The sequence below is a fragment of the Cricetulus griseus genome, chromosome 3 (assembly GCF_003668045.3).
Source record: "Cricetulus griseus strain 17A/GY chromosome 3, alternate assembly CriGri-PICRH-1.0, whole genome shotgun sequence".
NCBI lineage: Eukaryota > Metazoa > Chordata > Mammalia > Rodentia > Cricetidae > Cricetulus > Cricetulus griseus.
The window spans coordinates 47331140-47349683 of NC_048596.1; the positions used below are offsets into that span (position 1 = coordinate 47331140).

The window sequence follows — 18544 nt, forward strand, 5'->3', positions numbered from 1 at the left end:
ATGGTTTTATTTCCTGCCTGCACAAACTCTGCTGTAGAACAGAATCCTGTCTTGTGCTTTTGCCAGTATGTTGAGCTCCACACAGTCTCAGAAGAATAGGGGTTGGAGAATAGAAATCTCTGGAGGAATGTGATCCCCTATTGGCGATTTATCATGAGTTTAATGGAGACATCAAGAAGTTTTGAATTTTTGTGGAGGATATGAGGGAATAGATGTGCAGAAAGAGGTAATTATAATTATTAAGTTAGATGAGGAAAATATAAATCCCACTAGAATTTTAGGGTGGGGTACCCACCCAGGATTTTTGCTTTGACACATGGTTTTACAGCAAGTTTTCTTACTTCTAGTTGGATTTTATTAAAAATCCTATTGTCTTAGCACCACAGTTTTCTTCTAAGGTTTTTCATTTTAAATTTTTTTATAAATTTATTACCCACAACTAAGCACTGAACCATACTACTAGAATCCAATTGTAGAGAGGGAGGAGGGATGAGCAAAGAAGCCAAGACAGGGCTGGAGAAACCTGCAGAAACAGTGGACCTGACCTACTGATAGCATGGAGACCTTAGTCATAAAGCTGGGGAAACAACATTGGACCAAACCAAGCCCTCTGAATGTGGGTACTAGCTAGGAGGCCAAGACAGTCTATGGAACCTTAAACAGTGGAGCCAGTCTTTATCCCTAAAGCACAAATGGACTTTGGGAGCCCATTCCCTATGGAAGGATACTATTGCAGCCCAGATACAGCAAGGAGGGCTTAGGCCCTCCACCAAATGATATGATGGACTTTAAAGGTCCCCTGTGGAGGGCCTCACGATCCCTGGGGAGAAGTAGGGGTGGATTGGGAGGGGTTGGTGGGGAACATGGGAGTATGGGAGGGCAAGGGATTGGGGGGGATGTATATGTAAATATGAGTAGTAATTAAAGAATTTAAAAAATTATCAGCATATAGCAAATATACATGTATTATATATAATATATTCTCACATATATAAATGGTGCAATAACCATTGTGTAAACCAGGGAAAATTATCATTTTGCATATTTTTAGCATTATGTGTCAATGTGAGAACATCCAAAGTTTTCTTTTGGAGTTATTTAAAAAAAAAATCACTGTTTCTCTTAGCTAAAGTGATCTTTTTGTAGTATGTTTGAAACAAATAAGTAGTACTAAGCGATTTTTTTCTCTTTAAAATCAGAAGCTACACTTGTAAAGTCTTACCATGACTGTCTAAATATGAGATAAACAAAAACAACAACAATAGCATACCAAGGTGAAAATATCAAAGATCATGAGATCTCAAACCTTACCCAAAACATTATATGTAACTAAAGGATGTTGCAGAAAGGGTAGGCTTTTTCAGGGAAAAGCACACCAACTAGTCATCCAATACTAAATCACCAGGCCTGAAAACATATACACAAGTAAAATTAAAGTGACCAGGTTTAATATATATATATATATTCAATGAAAAGGAGACTGTGAATTTGAAAGATAACAAAGAGGAGTATATGCATGATGCCTGGTCCAAGCACTGAGAATAAGAGAAACAACTGAGTCTTCAAGCCAAAATGCAACATTTGTTTGAATCCCACCACCACTACCTAGGCTCAGGGAACAGTGTTGAAGAGGAGCTATAAAGAATGTAAGGGCATCCAGGTGGTGGTACACACACTTTAATCCCAACACTTGAGAGGCAGGGGCAAGTGAATCTCTGTGAATTCAAGGCTAGCCTTGTCTACAAAGGGAGTTCCAGGATAGCCAGGGCTATCTATTACACAGAATATCCCTCAATAAACCAAAAAAGAGTGTAAGAGCCAGAGGATGGGAAGGAGAGCTATTAAATTACATCTTCTGGATGTGACATGACATGACATGACTAATGTAACATGATTTTAGTAATGACTGTAGCTACACTCACAAAATCTGTATAAAACCAAGTGAGCCAAAAATGCCAGAGAGATTTCTGGGATGGTCTCAAAGCTTCACCTTTCACTAGGAGCTATTTGAATTTGATGGTTGTTGGAGATGGGAGAATCATTATTTTTTGACAAGGTGAAAACTATAAATATTCCAAGTCTCCAGGGTATAGCTCCACACCCATACATATAGTTCCCTGAACATAGTGGGTTATCAAAAAGAGTAATAGAGTTTGGAGGGAGTGTGTTGAGGAAATCATGGGAAAAGCTGGAGGGGGAACTAGAGGATAGATGTGTAGATTATAATACTTCATTGTATACATGCATTAAATTCTTTAAAAATTAAAATAAACAATTCCAATAGCTATAAGTGGGTTAAACTTATCACAAATGTATTTAAGTGATTGTCAAATAAAAGATGAGGAGGCAAATAATGTAAGTAAATATAAAATTTCTATGTGCTTTAGAACATGTTAGTCATGATTAAATCACTCATAAAGCTATAAATCAAATTTTCATTTACAAATCATTTTACTGAGCATCAAAATAATTCTAGGGATCATGATGTGACTCTTGATAGAATATTTGTCTAGTGTTTGCAATACTCTAATTTCAGTCTTACACACACACACACACACATACACACATACACACAAACACACACAGCAATATAACAAGTCCCTTTTGTATGGGTGGATGCACCATATATAAGAAACTTTCTCTAGATTAACAGAACCAGTCGAATACACCAAGATATATAAGAAATGTACTGTGAGGAATGGGGTATGAGATTCTGAAGACCAAGAAGTCCCAAGACCTACAATGTTGAAGTTGGGGCATCAGAGAGCCAACCATACACTTCCAGGCCAATTAAAACCTCAAAACAACAACAAAAATGATAACTCAGTCAGAAAGTTGATTTCCAGTTCAAGTCTGAAGGCCTGAGAACTGAGAATACCATTGATTCAGAAAAGAGGGCAATGGATTGCCAAGTTCATCTTTTCTTTGCTTATTTGTTCAATCAGACCCTAAATGGTTTGGAGGATGTCTTCCTATCTTTAACTTGGCAATATTTGCTATATGGTAATCCAGATAACTAGATAGAACATTACAAAGGCCCAAATATGTATAACAAATTGTCTAGCCCAGGTGATAAACAAACTTAACAATTAAGGTGATAAAAATTATAGAATCTAGACAATTCTTCAGAGGTTTAAATTCTACCTAGGTGAATATAAGTGAAAAAAGACATGGTACATAATGAACAACCTGAAATACAGAAGGAAAAATCAATAGAAATCACAAAATGTTAATTATAATGTTGTAACATTTTGATAGCTAACATAACTATTAACTAGACAACAATTTGCTCAGACTGATATTTAACTTGGCACCACCCTAACTCATCCTCCCAAAAGCTGGTATTAAAAGTACGTGCCTTACATCTGACAACAGCAAGCCTTTACTATAATGAGCCTAATATCAAGCTTTTCTTCAGAAAGAAATGCAATGGTTTTATGTTTTTAAATGACTGAATTCCATAAATGCCAACTCATATTTCTTAACCAAGATAAAATACCAATCAAATTTTAGTGCTAAGTCAGGACATTATAAGATACAGAAAAATTGCTTTAGTGTGCAGAGGAATATGTGCATAATGAAAGTGATGCATCACAGAGAGGTGATACAATTCATATTTTGTGAGAAAATGGAGTACAAATATAAAGAAAAAATTCTCAATAGTGTAGGTAGATATTTCTTTACCACCAACAGGTCCAAATAGCCACACAGAGGCTTATGTTAATTACAAATTCTTAATTGGTAGCTTAGACTTGTTACGAGCTAACTCTTACACTCAAATCAACCACGTAATTCTTATCTATATTTAGTCACATTTTTGGTACCTTTTATCAGTATAGAATTCTCATCTTGTTTTTCTGTGTTTGCTGGTAACTCTCTTACTCCACTCTTCCTCTTCCCAGAATTCTCCTAGTCTGGTTTGTTTGCTCAGTCTCTTCATAGCCAGATATCAGTCAATCAGGTTTTTTAAGCCAATGAGAATAATGCATATTCATAGAGTACAAAAGATTGTTCTGCAGCACAATAGAATTAACTCCAAAGGATTAAAAATACTTAGAGAAATGTTGCAAATCTTTAACCATTAGGGAAATGTAAACCAAAACTACTTTGAGTTTCAATCTAACAAGTGTCAGAATTCTAAGATCAAAAACTCAACAGACTGGTCATGGCAAGGATATGGAATAAACGGAACATTCATCATTGCTGGTGGGAGTGCAAATTTGTATAGCCACCATGGAAATCAGTATGGTGGCTCCTAAGAATGATAGGAATTTATCTACCTCAAGATTGAACCATACCCCTTTGGGGCATATGCCCAAAAGACACTTCATCCTACCACAATGACACTTTTTAAATCATATTCATTTCTTCTCTATTTACAATAGCAAGAAAACAAGTTGTTACTTAACAGAAGAATGGAAAAAGAAAATGTACATACACAAGGTGGAGTTCAGCCTAGCCATTAAAATCATGAAATCATGAAACTCACATATAAATGAATAGAACTATAGAAAAGTTTTTCTGGATGAGTTAAACAGACTAATAAAAACAAGCACAGTATGTATTTCTTATATGCAGATATTAGCTGTTAAGGTATGGGTAAGCAAGATACAATCTGTAGAAGCATAGAAGTAAGATATAGTTATAGATTGGAGGTGAGCAATATATCTTCTAGGGAGGGTAAAATGGAATAGATAGTTACAGATGGACAATGATTAAGTAATGTATTGGGAATATCAAGCAGGGGGATGGAGGGAAGATGGGGATGAAGGAAGGAATATGAGGATGGACAGTAAAAATTGAGGGCCTTTTGAGGGCTAGTATATAAACCTAATACAGTAGAAGCATTTCAAAATATATAAATATATGAAGGCAATATAAATGAGATCACCAAATAACAGGAGAAAGAGCCTCAACTTGATATCTCTTGTCACCAAATTGAGATTCAATAGCAGGAATGCATTACATCTAATTGGGTTGTTGGTCAATGGGGGTCTCATCAGAACTCCCAAATAGCCCAGGATATTGACAATGATACAGGTTTCTTTCCACAAACTAACAACAAGGCCCTTTGTTGAAAACAACGTCAAGTAACTAACTGATTGATCAAGGAGAAGTCTACCTAACATAGAAACTTTACCCCTTCTATCTAGTGTTTTTGGTACCAGAAGGTACTCTTCATGCTACCAAAGAAGAAAAGTAACACAAATCCATCTATAAAACCTTTGAACTAAAATTGTTTCCTACCTGTAAGATACAGAAAGTGCAATGTTGGCACAAAGATTCTCACAGTAATCAATATCTAATTTGTACCTGCATTAATAATGTTCTGTTTAGAAAGTCTTCTCCTATTCCAGTGAGCTCAAGACTATTCCTTACTTTTTCTTCTATCAGGTTCAGTGCAGTCAGTTTTATGTTGAGATCTTAAATCCATTTGGAGTTTTGTGCATGATATGTATGGATCTATTTGAATTCTTTTATGTGCAGCCATCCAGTTTGAACGTCACATTTGTTGAAGATACTGATTTTTTCTGTTTGAATTTCTTAATTCTTTATTAAAACTAAGGTGTTCACAAGTGTGTAGATTTATGTCTTTGTATTCAATTCAATTCCATCCATAAATGTGTCTGTTTTTATACCAATATTATGCAGCTTTATTACTATAGCTTTGTACTAGAGCTTGAAATTAGGAATGGTGAAACCTCCAACAGTTCTTTTATTGTTCGGGATTGTTTTAGATACCCTGGGTTTTTATTTTCCATCTTAAGCTGAGTTTTATCCTTTCAAGATCTGTAAAGAACTGTGTGTAAATTTTAATGTGGATTGCATTGAATGTGTAGATTACTTTTGGCAGGATGGTCATTTTATTATGCTAATATCATAGATCCATGAACATGGGTAATTTTTTAGTTTGATATATATTATTTTGTTATATCTTGTTGCTACCTCTCAGAAGCTTGTTCTTTTCTAATGAGAAACTGAAAAGAAATGGTTCTGGATGGTGGTAGAGGTGGGAAAGAGCTGGGAGGATTTAGAGGAAGGGGAATTGTAATCAAGATATATTATATAAGAAAATAATCTTTGTAAAATTTCAATAAAGTATAGATAGTAGGGCAAAACAAAACAAATGAAAAATAAGTGATAAATACTAAATGATTGGGATACTATGTTAAGTGCTGGTATCATAACATGACATGATACCAGGGCACATTCTTCTTTAGTCATATGAGGACACCAAGAAAAGGTAGATGCTTCAGCACTTGGAAATATCTAACCAGACACCCACCAATATGTCAACCATGGGATTTTATTGTTCTACATTTATTTGTCCAATGACTGCCTTTGCCATCCTCTGCATAATCCAGAGGGAAGGGGCATTCTGTTTGTATTAGGCTTAGAAAAAACATTATTTCTAGGAATACCCTGCCTACAATTCCTTTTTAATTGAACTTGTTTGTCACAATTGAAACATTTGATGTTTTGATTTTTCTTCAGTCCTCTGGAAATCACCTCTCCTATCCATGCATCATCATGGTCACGAGATTTAATATTGGTTGCATTTTGTATCCATTCCTACAAGGGTACTGATCTTGCCTTTAATGGCCTAAATTATCTTTTGCATTGAGAATTAGCATTTTAAAAAGCCAGAGATTCAATTATTATATGTCTAGCTTCTGAATCTGGTGTCATGCTATTAACTGCTGATGTCATTCTTTGGAAAAAGTCTGTGAAGTCTTCCTTTGGGCCATGTAAATGACTCAGTTTTCTTTCCTACTTCTCCAATTCTGTCCCAAGCATTAAAAGTTGCTGTGTGGTATAAACTGAGGGTGTGGTCATCGTATAGAATTTGTCTTTGTGCATCAGCACAATCTCCCTCTCCAAGAAGTTGGTCTTCAGAGACATCCATACCTCTAGGTCTACTTCATTGTTCAGTGGTCTTAGCTTCATCTTCCCCCAAGTCTTCCATTTTAATTGAGTACCATGGCTCTGAAACAGCTTTATCCCTGTTTCTCCAGTCTCTAGGGATAGTTGTATTACAACTATACCATGGGTTTAACATCTGCTTCACAAATGGTGAATGCATGCCATAAAAGAGTATCACTTCCTTGAATATCCTTAAATCTAGCGTTTCAACAGGAGTCCATTTGACTCTGCCTTGGGGATATTTGTCATTTGGCAGTTCCTCTAAGGTGACTGGATAAATTAAAGCTGGTTGTTGCAGAACCTAATGCTGTACCTTTCTAACCTAATAATGCAATGCTAAAATCAGTTCTCCATTCAATTCCTTTGTCTGGGTCTGAATATCTCTATAATATGTTTTATTAAGTTTTCCTAAAACTTGTATCTTAGCACTCGTATTAATCAAAAAATAATAAAACTGATAATGTTTATAATTGACATTACATAAATCCCATCTAAATTAGCTATCCTCTCATTTAATTGTTCCATTTTCAAACAATCCTGCATATTTTCTAGGTGCCAATATGTAACACAAGTTATAATAGGTCTTAATACTAAGAGCTCAGAGTCATATATTAGGGGCTAAAAATGGATAGATTAGAGAAACAGTGCAGCCAGCCACTAGAGACACCTTTACCTCTACTGAATCCTCAGACTGCAGGGATGATCCTGTCTCCACAAATCCCCAGAGTGAAAGCTCAGACTGTCTGCCTCAGAGTGACTACCTAGTCACTCTAGACTGGCTAGATTGTAATGAGCCTCCCACCTTATATTCCTCTCCTCACCAATCCTATCCATTCCTATCTCTACCTCCTTAGTTCTGGGATTAAAGGCATGTGACTCAAAGTTCTGGAAGCACCTTTTTGTGGGCTCTGCTTCTCTTTAAGACTGGATCAATTTCATGTATCCCAGGATTGTCATGAATTAACAGAGATCCGTCTGCCTCTGTCTTCTAAGTGCTGGGATTAAAGGTGTGTGCCACCATTGCCTGGCCTCTATGGCTAACTAGTGTGGCTAGTTTTCTCCTGTGGTCTTCAGGAAAGCTTTATTTGTTAAGTCATAAACAAAATATCACCACAGTCATTCATCAGTAATTGAGTTCGTCCAGTATATATCTGAGAACCCAAAACCTTTTGTTGCTAATCCCTAAACAGACTTTACCCAATTAGACACAGACACTGGTATCAATAGCAGTTGAGCAATACTGTCCTTTTTCTATAGCCAGAATCAAATGGGTACAGATGCTATAACTTTAATCTTACTTATATAATCCAATCTATAACTCCTGAAAAATCTGTGAGCTTTTCATGATCACATTACTTCTGTCTGTTATCAATCCACACAATCCTTGTGGCAAAGGCCCAAATATAAAAGTAGATACAGATTGGACTCACATTTTTGTGGTAGTATAAATACGAAGATTGCATGATGTCATGTCTGGCACTACCTGAACTTGCCTAGAAAGTTTTAATACATGGGAATCTTGGGCACTATAAAGGTTTGACTGATTGACATTTGGTCTCTTCCCTAGAAATCTACCTTTTTTCCCTCTATGAAGTCTTTTAACTAGACCCTTCCCTTTCAACACCAGTGAGTTGAAGTGTAGAAACTTTTTATCATTCTCTTACCAAAGATAACTTGCAATACCTAAAAAATGAAAAGAGTTTTTAAAAAGATGTAGTAAAGTTTCAGCTGCATTTACTTCAGGAAATCTTCACTTTCCACATAGGCTACAGTTTCAGGTGTGGGGACTGTGAATAGGGGAAGAAAGAATAGTTACGTTTTTACTTCCCTCAGTTTTTGTACCATCAGCTGCTTCGTATTAAATGTATTGTACTCGGATATATCATGTCTAGGATGACTTCTCACATTGTTGCTCTAGGTGTATTAGGAAAAGGATCTTTAAACTTTAGGGAAATTCAGGTTTTAGAATATTGAGTAAAGGATCTTGAGGATTTCTAATTTTAATTTGTCTGAACTATGCTCTCTTCACATTTAATGTAAGAAATGATGGACCTCTTCTATTAAACAATAGCCAAGATTAAAATCACCTTTCCCTTATTAGACTATACACATATGGCCATGATTAAGACTTTTTTCATGCTCCCATGTCTGTCTCTCTTATGATCCTACTTGTTTCCTACCTTCTCTGGCAGTTGGATTATAAGCTGGTAATCCTTTGCTCTATGTCTAAAATCTATATACAAGTGAGTACATACCATGGTTTTCTTTTTGTGACTGAGTTACCTCACTCAGAATGGTTTCTTCTAGTCCCATCCATTTTCCTGCAAATTTCATAATTCCATTGTTTTTCCCCACAGATTAGTACTCCATTGTGTAAATGAACCACATTTTCTCTATCCATTCTTCAGTTAAGGGGCAACTAGGTTGCTTCTAGGTTCTGGCTATTACAAATAATGCTGTTATGAACATTATTGAACAGATGTCCTTGTTGTGTGAATGTACTTCTTTTGGGTATATGCCTAAGAGTAGAATTGCTAGAACTTGTGGTAGACTGATTCCCATTTTCCCAAGGAATCGCCAGACTGATTTCTAAAGTGGCTGTATGAGTTGGCCCTCCTACCAGCAGTGGAGAAGTGTTCCCCTTTCTCCACATCCTCTCCAGCATAAACTGTCATTAGTGTTTTTGATTTTAGCCATTCTGACAGGAGTAAGATGGTATCTTAGAATTGTTTTTATTTGCATTCCCCTAATGGCTAAGGATGTTGAGCACTTTCCTATGTGTCTTTCAGCCATCTTAAATTCCTCTACTGAGAATTTTCTATTTAGATCTGTACCCCACTTTTTAATTGGATTATTTGGTGTTTTGGAAACTAGCTTCTTGAGTTCTTTGTAAATTTTGGAGATCAGCCCTCTGTTGGATGTGAGGTTGGCTTCAGTATTAGGCATTACAGTGTATTGGGCAATATTGAATTTTAAAATTGGAGTGCCTAATTTCTATAATAAATTACTGTAGGGGAAGCTATAGCCACGCCTTCTTAGGGGCTGGCTACAGGTGTGCCTGACCAGGCTTGTGAGGGCGTGGTCAGAGTGACGTAGTGGGACTGTGTTTTCGGTTTCGGTTGCTCTTTGCTTCTTGCTGTACAGACTGTTGCTGTGCCGGCTGGCTAGGTCGCTCTGTAAGTAAGGCTTTTCCCTATTAAATACCCTTATATTTCTACCTGACTCCGTATTGGTAATTTCCCACTATAAATTACCAAAATTATCTGTTCATACTCAGAATCCAAAAGGAATGAATATGAGGCCTCATCTATTGTATATACAGACAAATTAAAAATCAAGAAATAAATGTATTTAAATATATATATATATATATATATATATATGTAGAGAGAGAGAGAGAGACCATAACTTGAAGTTTTACATCATTTTCAAATATGTTACAGTAAATTCACTAATCCCAGTGAAGTTAATGCTTTTCCAGAAACTTTCTTGAATGCAATCTTGACTTCTTTATTCCTAAGGCTATAAACAAGAGGGTTCAGCATGGGGATGACCATAGTATAGAATACAGATGCCAATTTGTCAGTGTCCATAGAATGACTGGAGCTGGGCTGTAAGTACATGAAGATAATTGTGCCATAGAAGATGGAAACAGTGGTGAGGTGGGATGCACAGGTAGAGATGGCCTTCTTTCAGCCCTCAGCAGAATGCATCCTCAGAATTGCAACAAAAATAAATAGGTAAGAGGTAAAGATAACCAATAAAGTAAAAGTGACATTGAATGCTGCTAACAGGAACAGCACAATTTCATTTGTGTAGATACCAGAGCAAGAAAGAGCAAGTAGAGGAGGAATATCACAGAAAAAGTGATTCACCACATTGGAATGACAGAAGGAAAGTTGGAAAGTGAGGGACACATGGATGGAGGATTGCAAGATTCCATTTATGTAAGAACCAGCAACAAGCAGAGTACACATTGTAGTAGTCATAGTGGTGGAGTAATGCAAGGGTTTGCACACTGCTGCATGACGGTCAAAGGCCATTGATGCCAGGATGAAACTTTCAATAGTAGCAAAGGCTGCAAAAAAGAACATCTGGGCAGCACATGCATTATAAGATATGATCCTATTTCCTATGAGAAACCCATCTATTACCTTGGGAGTGACAGCTGAAGCATAAACACAGTCCACAAAGGAGAGATTACTGAGAAAAAAGTACATGGGCGTATGGAGTTGTGAGTCCAGCAGAATCAACACCAACATTCCAAGATTCCAAATCAGTGTGATCAAATAAATGAAAGTAAAGATGACAAACAAAGGGACCTGTAGCTCTGGGGTATCTGTTAACCCCAGTAGAATAAATTCCATCACTTCTGAGATATTCTGCATCAGTGCTATTTGGGAATTATGACAGGTTCCTAGGATGAGAAGAAGAAATGAAAAAGTATTTTATTTGAACCTCAACATGATATTTTAAGTATAATCCAGTTCTCATACTCAGATGACAGCATCCTGTCCATTGTGATGGAGCCCACATTGAATTTTGGGTAGAAAGTTGGTAAATGGAGCCATTATCTGGGACTGACATGACAATGGAAGCAAATAGAAACTTTCACTTATTTGCTCCCAATAGGGATCCTTATGGCTTATTCGGATTTTCTAGTAAATGATAATACTTAATTCAGTAAACCAAAAAGGACATGTTATTTGCAATAATTTACAAACATACCTGCCTAAAAGGTACATAAATGTCTTACTCTGAAGCATTAACAAAATAGGAAAATGCAATTAATATATGTTAGTACCAAAGCATATCTAATTCATTTCCCATGTCTGATACTTGTACCATTTTCAATGGCCTAGCTGTGCCTATGCACTGATTCATAGTATTGTTCCATAGATACGCAGATTTATATCTAATTTAATAAGGTGTTTCCTTAATTTTTAAAAATTTTGGACTGAATAATAACTGCTTGATATATGGGACATATTCTTTGTGAAGTTTAGAAATTTAGCCACACGTGGAAATCTAAATACACAGTTCTTTCAAAAAGTTGAAATAATTTTAACTTCTTTCCTTAAATGTAATGGGCCTATTTTGCCTAGAGTAAACAATTTCCTATTACCATCATGGAAGCTTTTATATTTGTGTTTGATGGAGAATAGGATAAAAGTCAATTAGGAGTTTCTTTTTCTTTCTCTACATAATCTGCAACCTCAAACATGATGTATGCCATGGTGTATCTTGTTGTACTATTTGTATATTCTATCAAATAAATCTTGACTATACAGCTGTGGTTAAATATGAGCCTGCCTCTTAACTTGAGAGCAGTTTCCAACTTTGGAATCTTGGGCATATTCATCCCTCTACATTGATATCATTTTATATTCAAGGCACCAGGTGTTATACAGATGTTATAATCTTATCTTTAAATGACCAGCGTGAAGTCATCATTTTCACAGAATATATCTGCACTAACATTACAAGGAATAGGTAAGTTCTTCCAAGTTACAAAAGTCATGAAACTATTAACATTTCAAAATCATTCAAATCATAATCATTACCTTCCATGCCCTTGCTCATCTTTTCTCCATTTCTTCAGAATGTTCAGCTCATGATATTAATGTCTACAGATTAATATAGGAAAATGCACCCAGTAATTGATATTTTTAAATTGAGGTTGAAAGTCACATAATCTTCTGTAATTAAAAAGTAACTATTCAGTGGACTTTTAATACTGTACAAAATTATACACATTAGTAAATTACAAAATAGTCTCCTTCTGGAATGAAACCATCACTCCAAGATCTAAAGATCCTTAGAGTGCAGACTGGCTACTTTTGAGCAGCATAGCCTTTAAAAGTACACTGGGTAAAGAGTGAGAATATTATTGATCATAATTGGTATGTGGCTCTGCTCCTTCACTTTTCTCAACATTATCTTCACTTTTTTGCACTGGTGAAACAAAATTGACTGGGTATTTTAATAGCATTTATAGTTAAGACTACCTACACTCAAATATTTTTAATACTTACTGTCTTGCTATGAGCAGACCAATATGAGTAAAATGGAGAGGTGTGAAATATTTCATGTCCAGAGCATTGACCTAACATCCATATCTAGAAAACCATCTTGCTGCTCTTGTTTTCCATGGAATAGAATCTGGTCTTGTAGTATTACCAATATCACAGCAGAAAAAGCAAGCTGTACATGTATCTAAGGGGCAGCAGTGCATGTAAATGATGTCTCTGGAGACTTATCAATCTACACTGGATTTCAGCCCGATCTTGCTAATGATAACAGAGGATAGTGCTTTCCCTTTTTCTAATATCACTTATGAAGACATTGGGGAATGGAAACATAGAGCAAGGAGAAGAGCCTCCATTTATCAATCACAGTTATTCCATAACCATGTTGGAGAAAAGGAACCAAACAAGCAAACAAAAAACTTGAAAGCCTCATTAAATTTCTACTTAAACATTTTCAACAACTTATTTAAGTGTTGTGATAGTATATTTTCTCAAAAGTTAAGAGATGGCCATGGGATATTTTATTATTTCATTTTAAGCTTTGTAAAGAAGAAACTCATTTTTCTTAGCACAATGTCCATCATCTAGATGTATGTTTTTCTTCTTTATTTAAAATTTGAGGCATCCCATGTTATTCTCAAGGGCCTATCCACAAGATTGCTTCCAACATCCCCAATGAGACTATCTCTGTAACACTCTAGATATAGTCTAGGTCTACAAATAATGCCCCTGTATATTCTGTTCAACCAAATCTGCTCTGCAACTAAAGTCTAGGCTTCTACTAGGACCAGAACCCACCCTATCTGCATCGACTTGCAGGTAAATTTGAAAATTCATCCAGCAAATCTACACACCAAACTTCTCACTTGCTTATACAAAGACTAGTCAGGTGACTCTCCCTCACTTACCTATTCACACGTTCTCCAAAAATAAGGCTGTGTTACGCCACATAATGTCAAGCCTAATGTGTCCTCATTTCCTGCACCCACAAAATATCTCTGGAACTACACTAGGATATTCTTTAGATATCCCCTAACCTACAGGAACCTCCTATACCATGTACACACACACACACACACACACACACACACACACACACACACACACACACACACTGTGGTGTGTGTCCCTTTACTTCAGGCTTGGACAGTAGAACAACTCATGAACATCATGTCAGTCCCTTCTGTCCCCTTGAATTTATTCCACCCAAGATGTTTTCAACTTCTAGGCTCTCAACCTGCTCAATAATCCTACATTCTGCCCTAATATGTTCTGACCATATCAAAAGTATAAATAAATAAAAAATCCACATGCCCAAATATCATTGTAAATATACCAACAACATGAAAGATCAAGCCAGTATTTTTCAACACACCTATTTATATGTAGAAATAATTACCAATGGGCATTTCCTACATGAGCCCCAGGACTAATAACATACAAGATAAACCATAAACTTCATTAAAGAATTCAGGGAGTTTAAGGAAGACACAGAAAAATAGGTGAATGTTTTGGTTGTGAGCCTAGCCTTTAACTGCTGAGCTATACCTCCAGGCAGCTGACCTGTACAAGGGCGAGCAATGGACCCCAGAATGATGTCTGGGAGGCCAGCACAGGACAGATCCAGATCCCTGAACATGGATGTCAATGAGGAGGCCACTTGCATTTCATCTTTTTTTTTTATTTTTTTTCGAGACAGGGTTTCTCTATGTAGCTTTGGAGCCTATCATGGCACTCGCTCTGGAGATCAGGCTGGCCTCTAACTCATAGAGATCCACCTGCCTCTGCCTCCTGAGGGCTTGGTATTAAAGGTGTGCACGACCAACACCCGGCTGCATTTCATCTTTTGAGCATTCTAGTTTCATGAGATTAAACTGGGTAGGAGCAGCCAGTTTGTTCTTATGGAAATGCTACAAACTTCTTTGTTGGGAGTAGTTGACACAAGTGTGCCACTTCATAATTGTGGGGCACAATACCATATGCCTGAAATTTAGAACAGTATAGTCTGTTCTAAGCTAAAGTGTATAACTATTTGTAATAGCAACAAACATTTTTGTTTAAGATTAATGTTGAAAAATTAGCCAGCAGACATCACTGTGAGGAACACGTCATCAATATTTACTATTTTCTCACAATTTTGAAAAATTATTTCCATTCTCCAATATATCCTCTACCACTTTTAATATATCTAGTGATCTGTGACCCTTCACTAGGGATAATTCCATCTAATTAATTTTTCCATAATTATTGAGCCTCTTTGTTGGGTCATATCCTTCAAATATGTGCACCTTTAGAAAACTGTATATTCTATGTCACAATTCTTAATTTAAGTGTTAATATATGCAAACATTTCAAAATAAAGGAGTAAGTTGAGTAAGATGGTATTTAAGTAACTGGATTTGGTGCTACATGGTGAAAGAAAAGGACTGATTAGCATATCATTGTAGTGAGATATTTACCTCACACCTGTAGTGCTAACCATGCACATTTCGGCATGGTCACAGGTGCAGATGTAACTGGTTAAAAGGAATGAACTGAGGCTCAGAATGCCCCTTCTGGGTGTGGAGAGCTTTAGGATGGCAGGGTCTGCATCCTTGGGACTGGAGCGACAGTCACTTGTTTCCCATGTAAATTCATTTTCACCCAATAACATGTTCCCCTTCCCCATATGCTTAATTATTAATGTTAAACCTTCTGTGTTGATGTCAATGTTTAAGTCTTCCACAGTAACCAAAAAAAAAAAAAAACCCTCAAAACAGCAATCTTTGAATTCTCCAGAAAGAAGATGGGGCCCCACTTCATCAATTCCACTGGATTCAACTTGATGTCTTTGAACTAGCAAACACCACCCTAAAACCAGTTTAGGACTATACTGCTCTAGACAATTCCAGAGGAGCTAGCTGAAACGGTGCACCTCCTCATTATACCCTGGCCAGATATTCAGATAAGAACTTCAGTCAAACATCAAGAACATTGTCCTAATGTCCACACCCTGGAAATAATCTTGGTGTGTAGTCTTCTGTATCTGCAACTCTGCTGTGAAATAGCATCTGGGCTTGTGCTGAAAAACTTCAAGTTAGAGGTCACAAGCTTAGCAAATGTCTAGAGGAGCTGTGCCATTCGATTTTGTATCTTTAGAGGCCTATGATCCAAGCAAACACTTCAGAGGGATGGTACAATTTTGTCTGAGAGATTATGAGGATATTGAGGGATAGCAGCTCAGGGAATAGAACCTGCAATTATCAGTTCAGCTGAACTGCAGCCAATGTAGGCAGAAAAATAACAAAACAAACATCATTGAAGTCTCAGTGCACATCATAGAACTCTTGTCTGCATTTATTACTACTATATTTTTCATTACTCAAAACTAATTTCAAATTCAAATATATGTCATCATATTCTTCCCCTCCCCTAAAATCGAGCTTCACATAAATACCTTCATATGATCTCACTTTGATTTCTTTCCACCTTAACCCACCTTCGATTTACTTAAATAATACAAGATACCTTATAATTAAAGTGCAGGAGTGAGTTATAGGCATGATCATCCTACAGAGTGAGAGTTTCATCTGCCCTTGTAAATATCTAAATGTAGCTATACACAAAATCATATTTGGACTAAAACTGATATTAAATTACTTTCTGAATTTTTGTTTTCTTAATTCAAATGTATAGTTCTTGACATTGAACGCTGTAGGTAGAAACATGGTCTCAAAATTTCAAAAAGATCATGATCAAGTTCATGATATAGCATCACTTCATTTATGAAGAACCTACATAAAATTCTTATTAGGGTAGATTGGATGAGGTAATTAATGTGGGAATAGTATCAGCAGTAAAAAAGAATACAGTGATATCTTGAAATTTGCAAGCAGATGGATGGAACTAGAACAAAACAATCCTGAGTGAAATAACCCAGAGCACAAAAGACAAACATGGTATGTACTCACTCACAAGTGAATATTGGGCATAAAGTAAAGAATAACAAGACTATAATCCATAACCCCAAAGAATCTAGTTAACAAGGAGAACCTTAAAATTGTCATGCATGGATCCCCTGGAAAGGCAAAATAGACAATATTTCCTACGAAAATTGGGAGTGTCGAGGGAAGAAAGGCGGGTTGAAGGGATGGGGGAGTGGAGACAGGGAGGGGGAGGAGACCTTGAGGGAATGGGATGGTCAAGATGGGAGAAGAATAGAGAGTGAGAGCAAGGAAAGGGATATCATGATTGAGGGAGTCATTACGGGGTTAGTGAGAAACCTGGCACTAGAGAAATTCCCAGGAAACCACAAGGATGACCCCAGCTAAGAACCTAAACATCAATAGAATGGGTGCCTGAGCTGGGCTTCTCTGGTAATGTTTGATGAATGCCTGTATAGTTATCATAGAATCTTCATCCAGTAACTGATGAAAACAGATACAGAGATCTACCGCTAAGAATTGGGCCAACCTCCCAGAGTCCAGTTGAAAAGAGGAAGGAGTGATAGCACGAGCAAAGGTGTCAAGACCAATTTGGGAATACTCACAGAAACAGATGACCTAAGCTAGTGGGAGCTCACTGACTCCAAACTGATAGTGGGGGGACCTGCATATGATCAAACTAAGCTATCTGAATGTGGGCGACAGTAGTGTGGCTTAGAGATGCTGTGAGGAACCTGAGAGTGGGGCCGGGATTTATCTGAACTGGTGCTTGAACTGGCTTTGTGGAGCCGTCTCTTTGGAGGAATACCATGCTCGGACAAGATATAGGAGCGAGGGTCTTGTTCCTGTCTCAAAATAAGGTGCCAGAGTTTATTGACTCTGCATGGGAAGCCGTACCCTCTCTGAGAAGTAGATGGGTGTGGGTGAGGCAAAGGAGGGGTAGCAGGAGGAGGGTAGGAAGTAGAAACTGATTGGTATATAAAATGAGAAAAGATTGTTTTTAAAATAGAAAAGATTAAAAAGTATAGGATTAGTATAAACAGACATTGGAAATTTATATTTAAGTCTCATTTCAAATTGTCTGGTATTTGATATTATTTATTATAGTAATTCACCTCAATATCATTTTATTTACATTTTCAATGTCTTACAAGAACACTTAAGGCATACTTTGATCCCTTTAGTATACATCAAAATTTTATTCAGAAAAAAGTAAAGTGTATGCTTTGCAATACCATGGTGGTAAAAACCCTAAAACACATTTCTTGTTCTTGACACTTGTACCAACTTATACATAGTATAATGTCTTGAATACACACTCTTCCTCATCTATGAATTCTTTAAGCACAATTTCAGTTTAAAATATGGGCCATTTGGAGTATCTTCTTGATACATGAGACCTGTACATGGTGATATTTGGATTTATTTAAACGTGTCAAAATTAAAGACAGTTTTACAAAACACAAACATTACTTTGTTTCCTTCCATGTCATGATTATTTTTCATGTAGGCTGGCATTTTCCATCTTTTGTCATCATACATGTCTGCTTTACTTGTTTTGGGAGCATAATAGAGGAAGCATGAAGAGTTGCTTTTCTTCTTCCCATGGATTTTGTGCCCTCAACCAAGCAATATTTCCTAATGTATATGGTTATTCTCATTTCCATG

General features: G+C 36.6%; 1 protein-coding gene across 1 annotated transcript; it reads right to left on the bottom strand.

Moving 5' to 3' along the window:
• Positions 1–10361: 10361 nt before the first annotated feature.
• LOC100765864 (olfactory receptor 5B12-like) lies at positions 10362–11315 on the bottom strand. The gene is given in 1 exon segment (XM_027406827.1): positions 10362–11315. A coding segment is annotated over 1 exon segment (951 nt). The 5' UTR covers positions 11313–11315.
• Positions 11316–18544: the final 7229 nt, after the last annotated feature.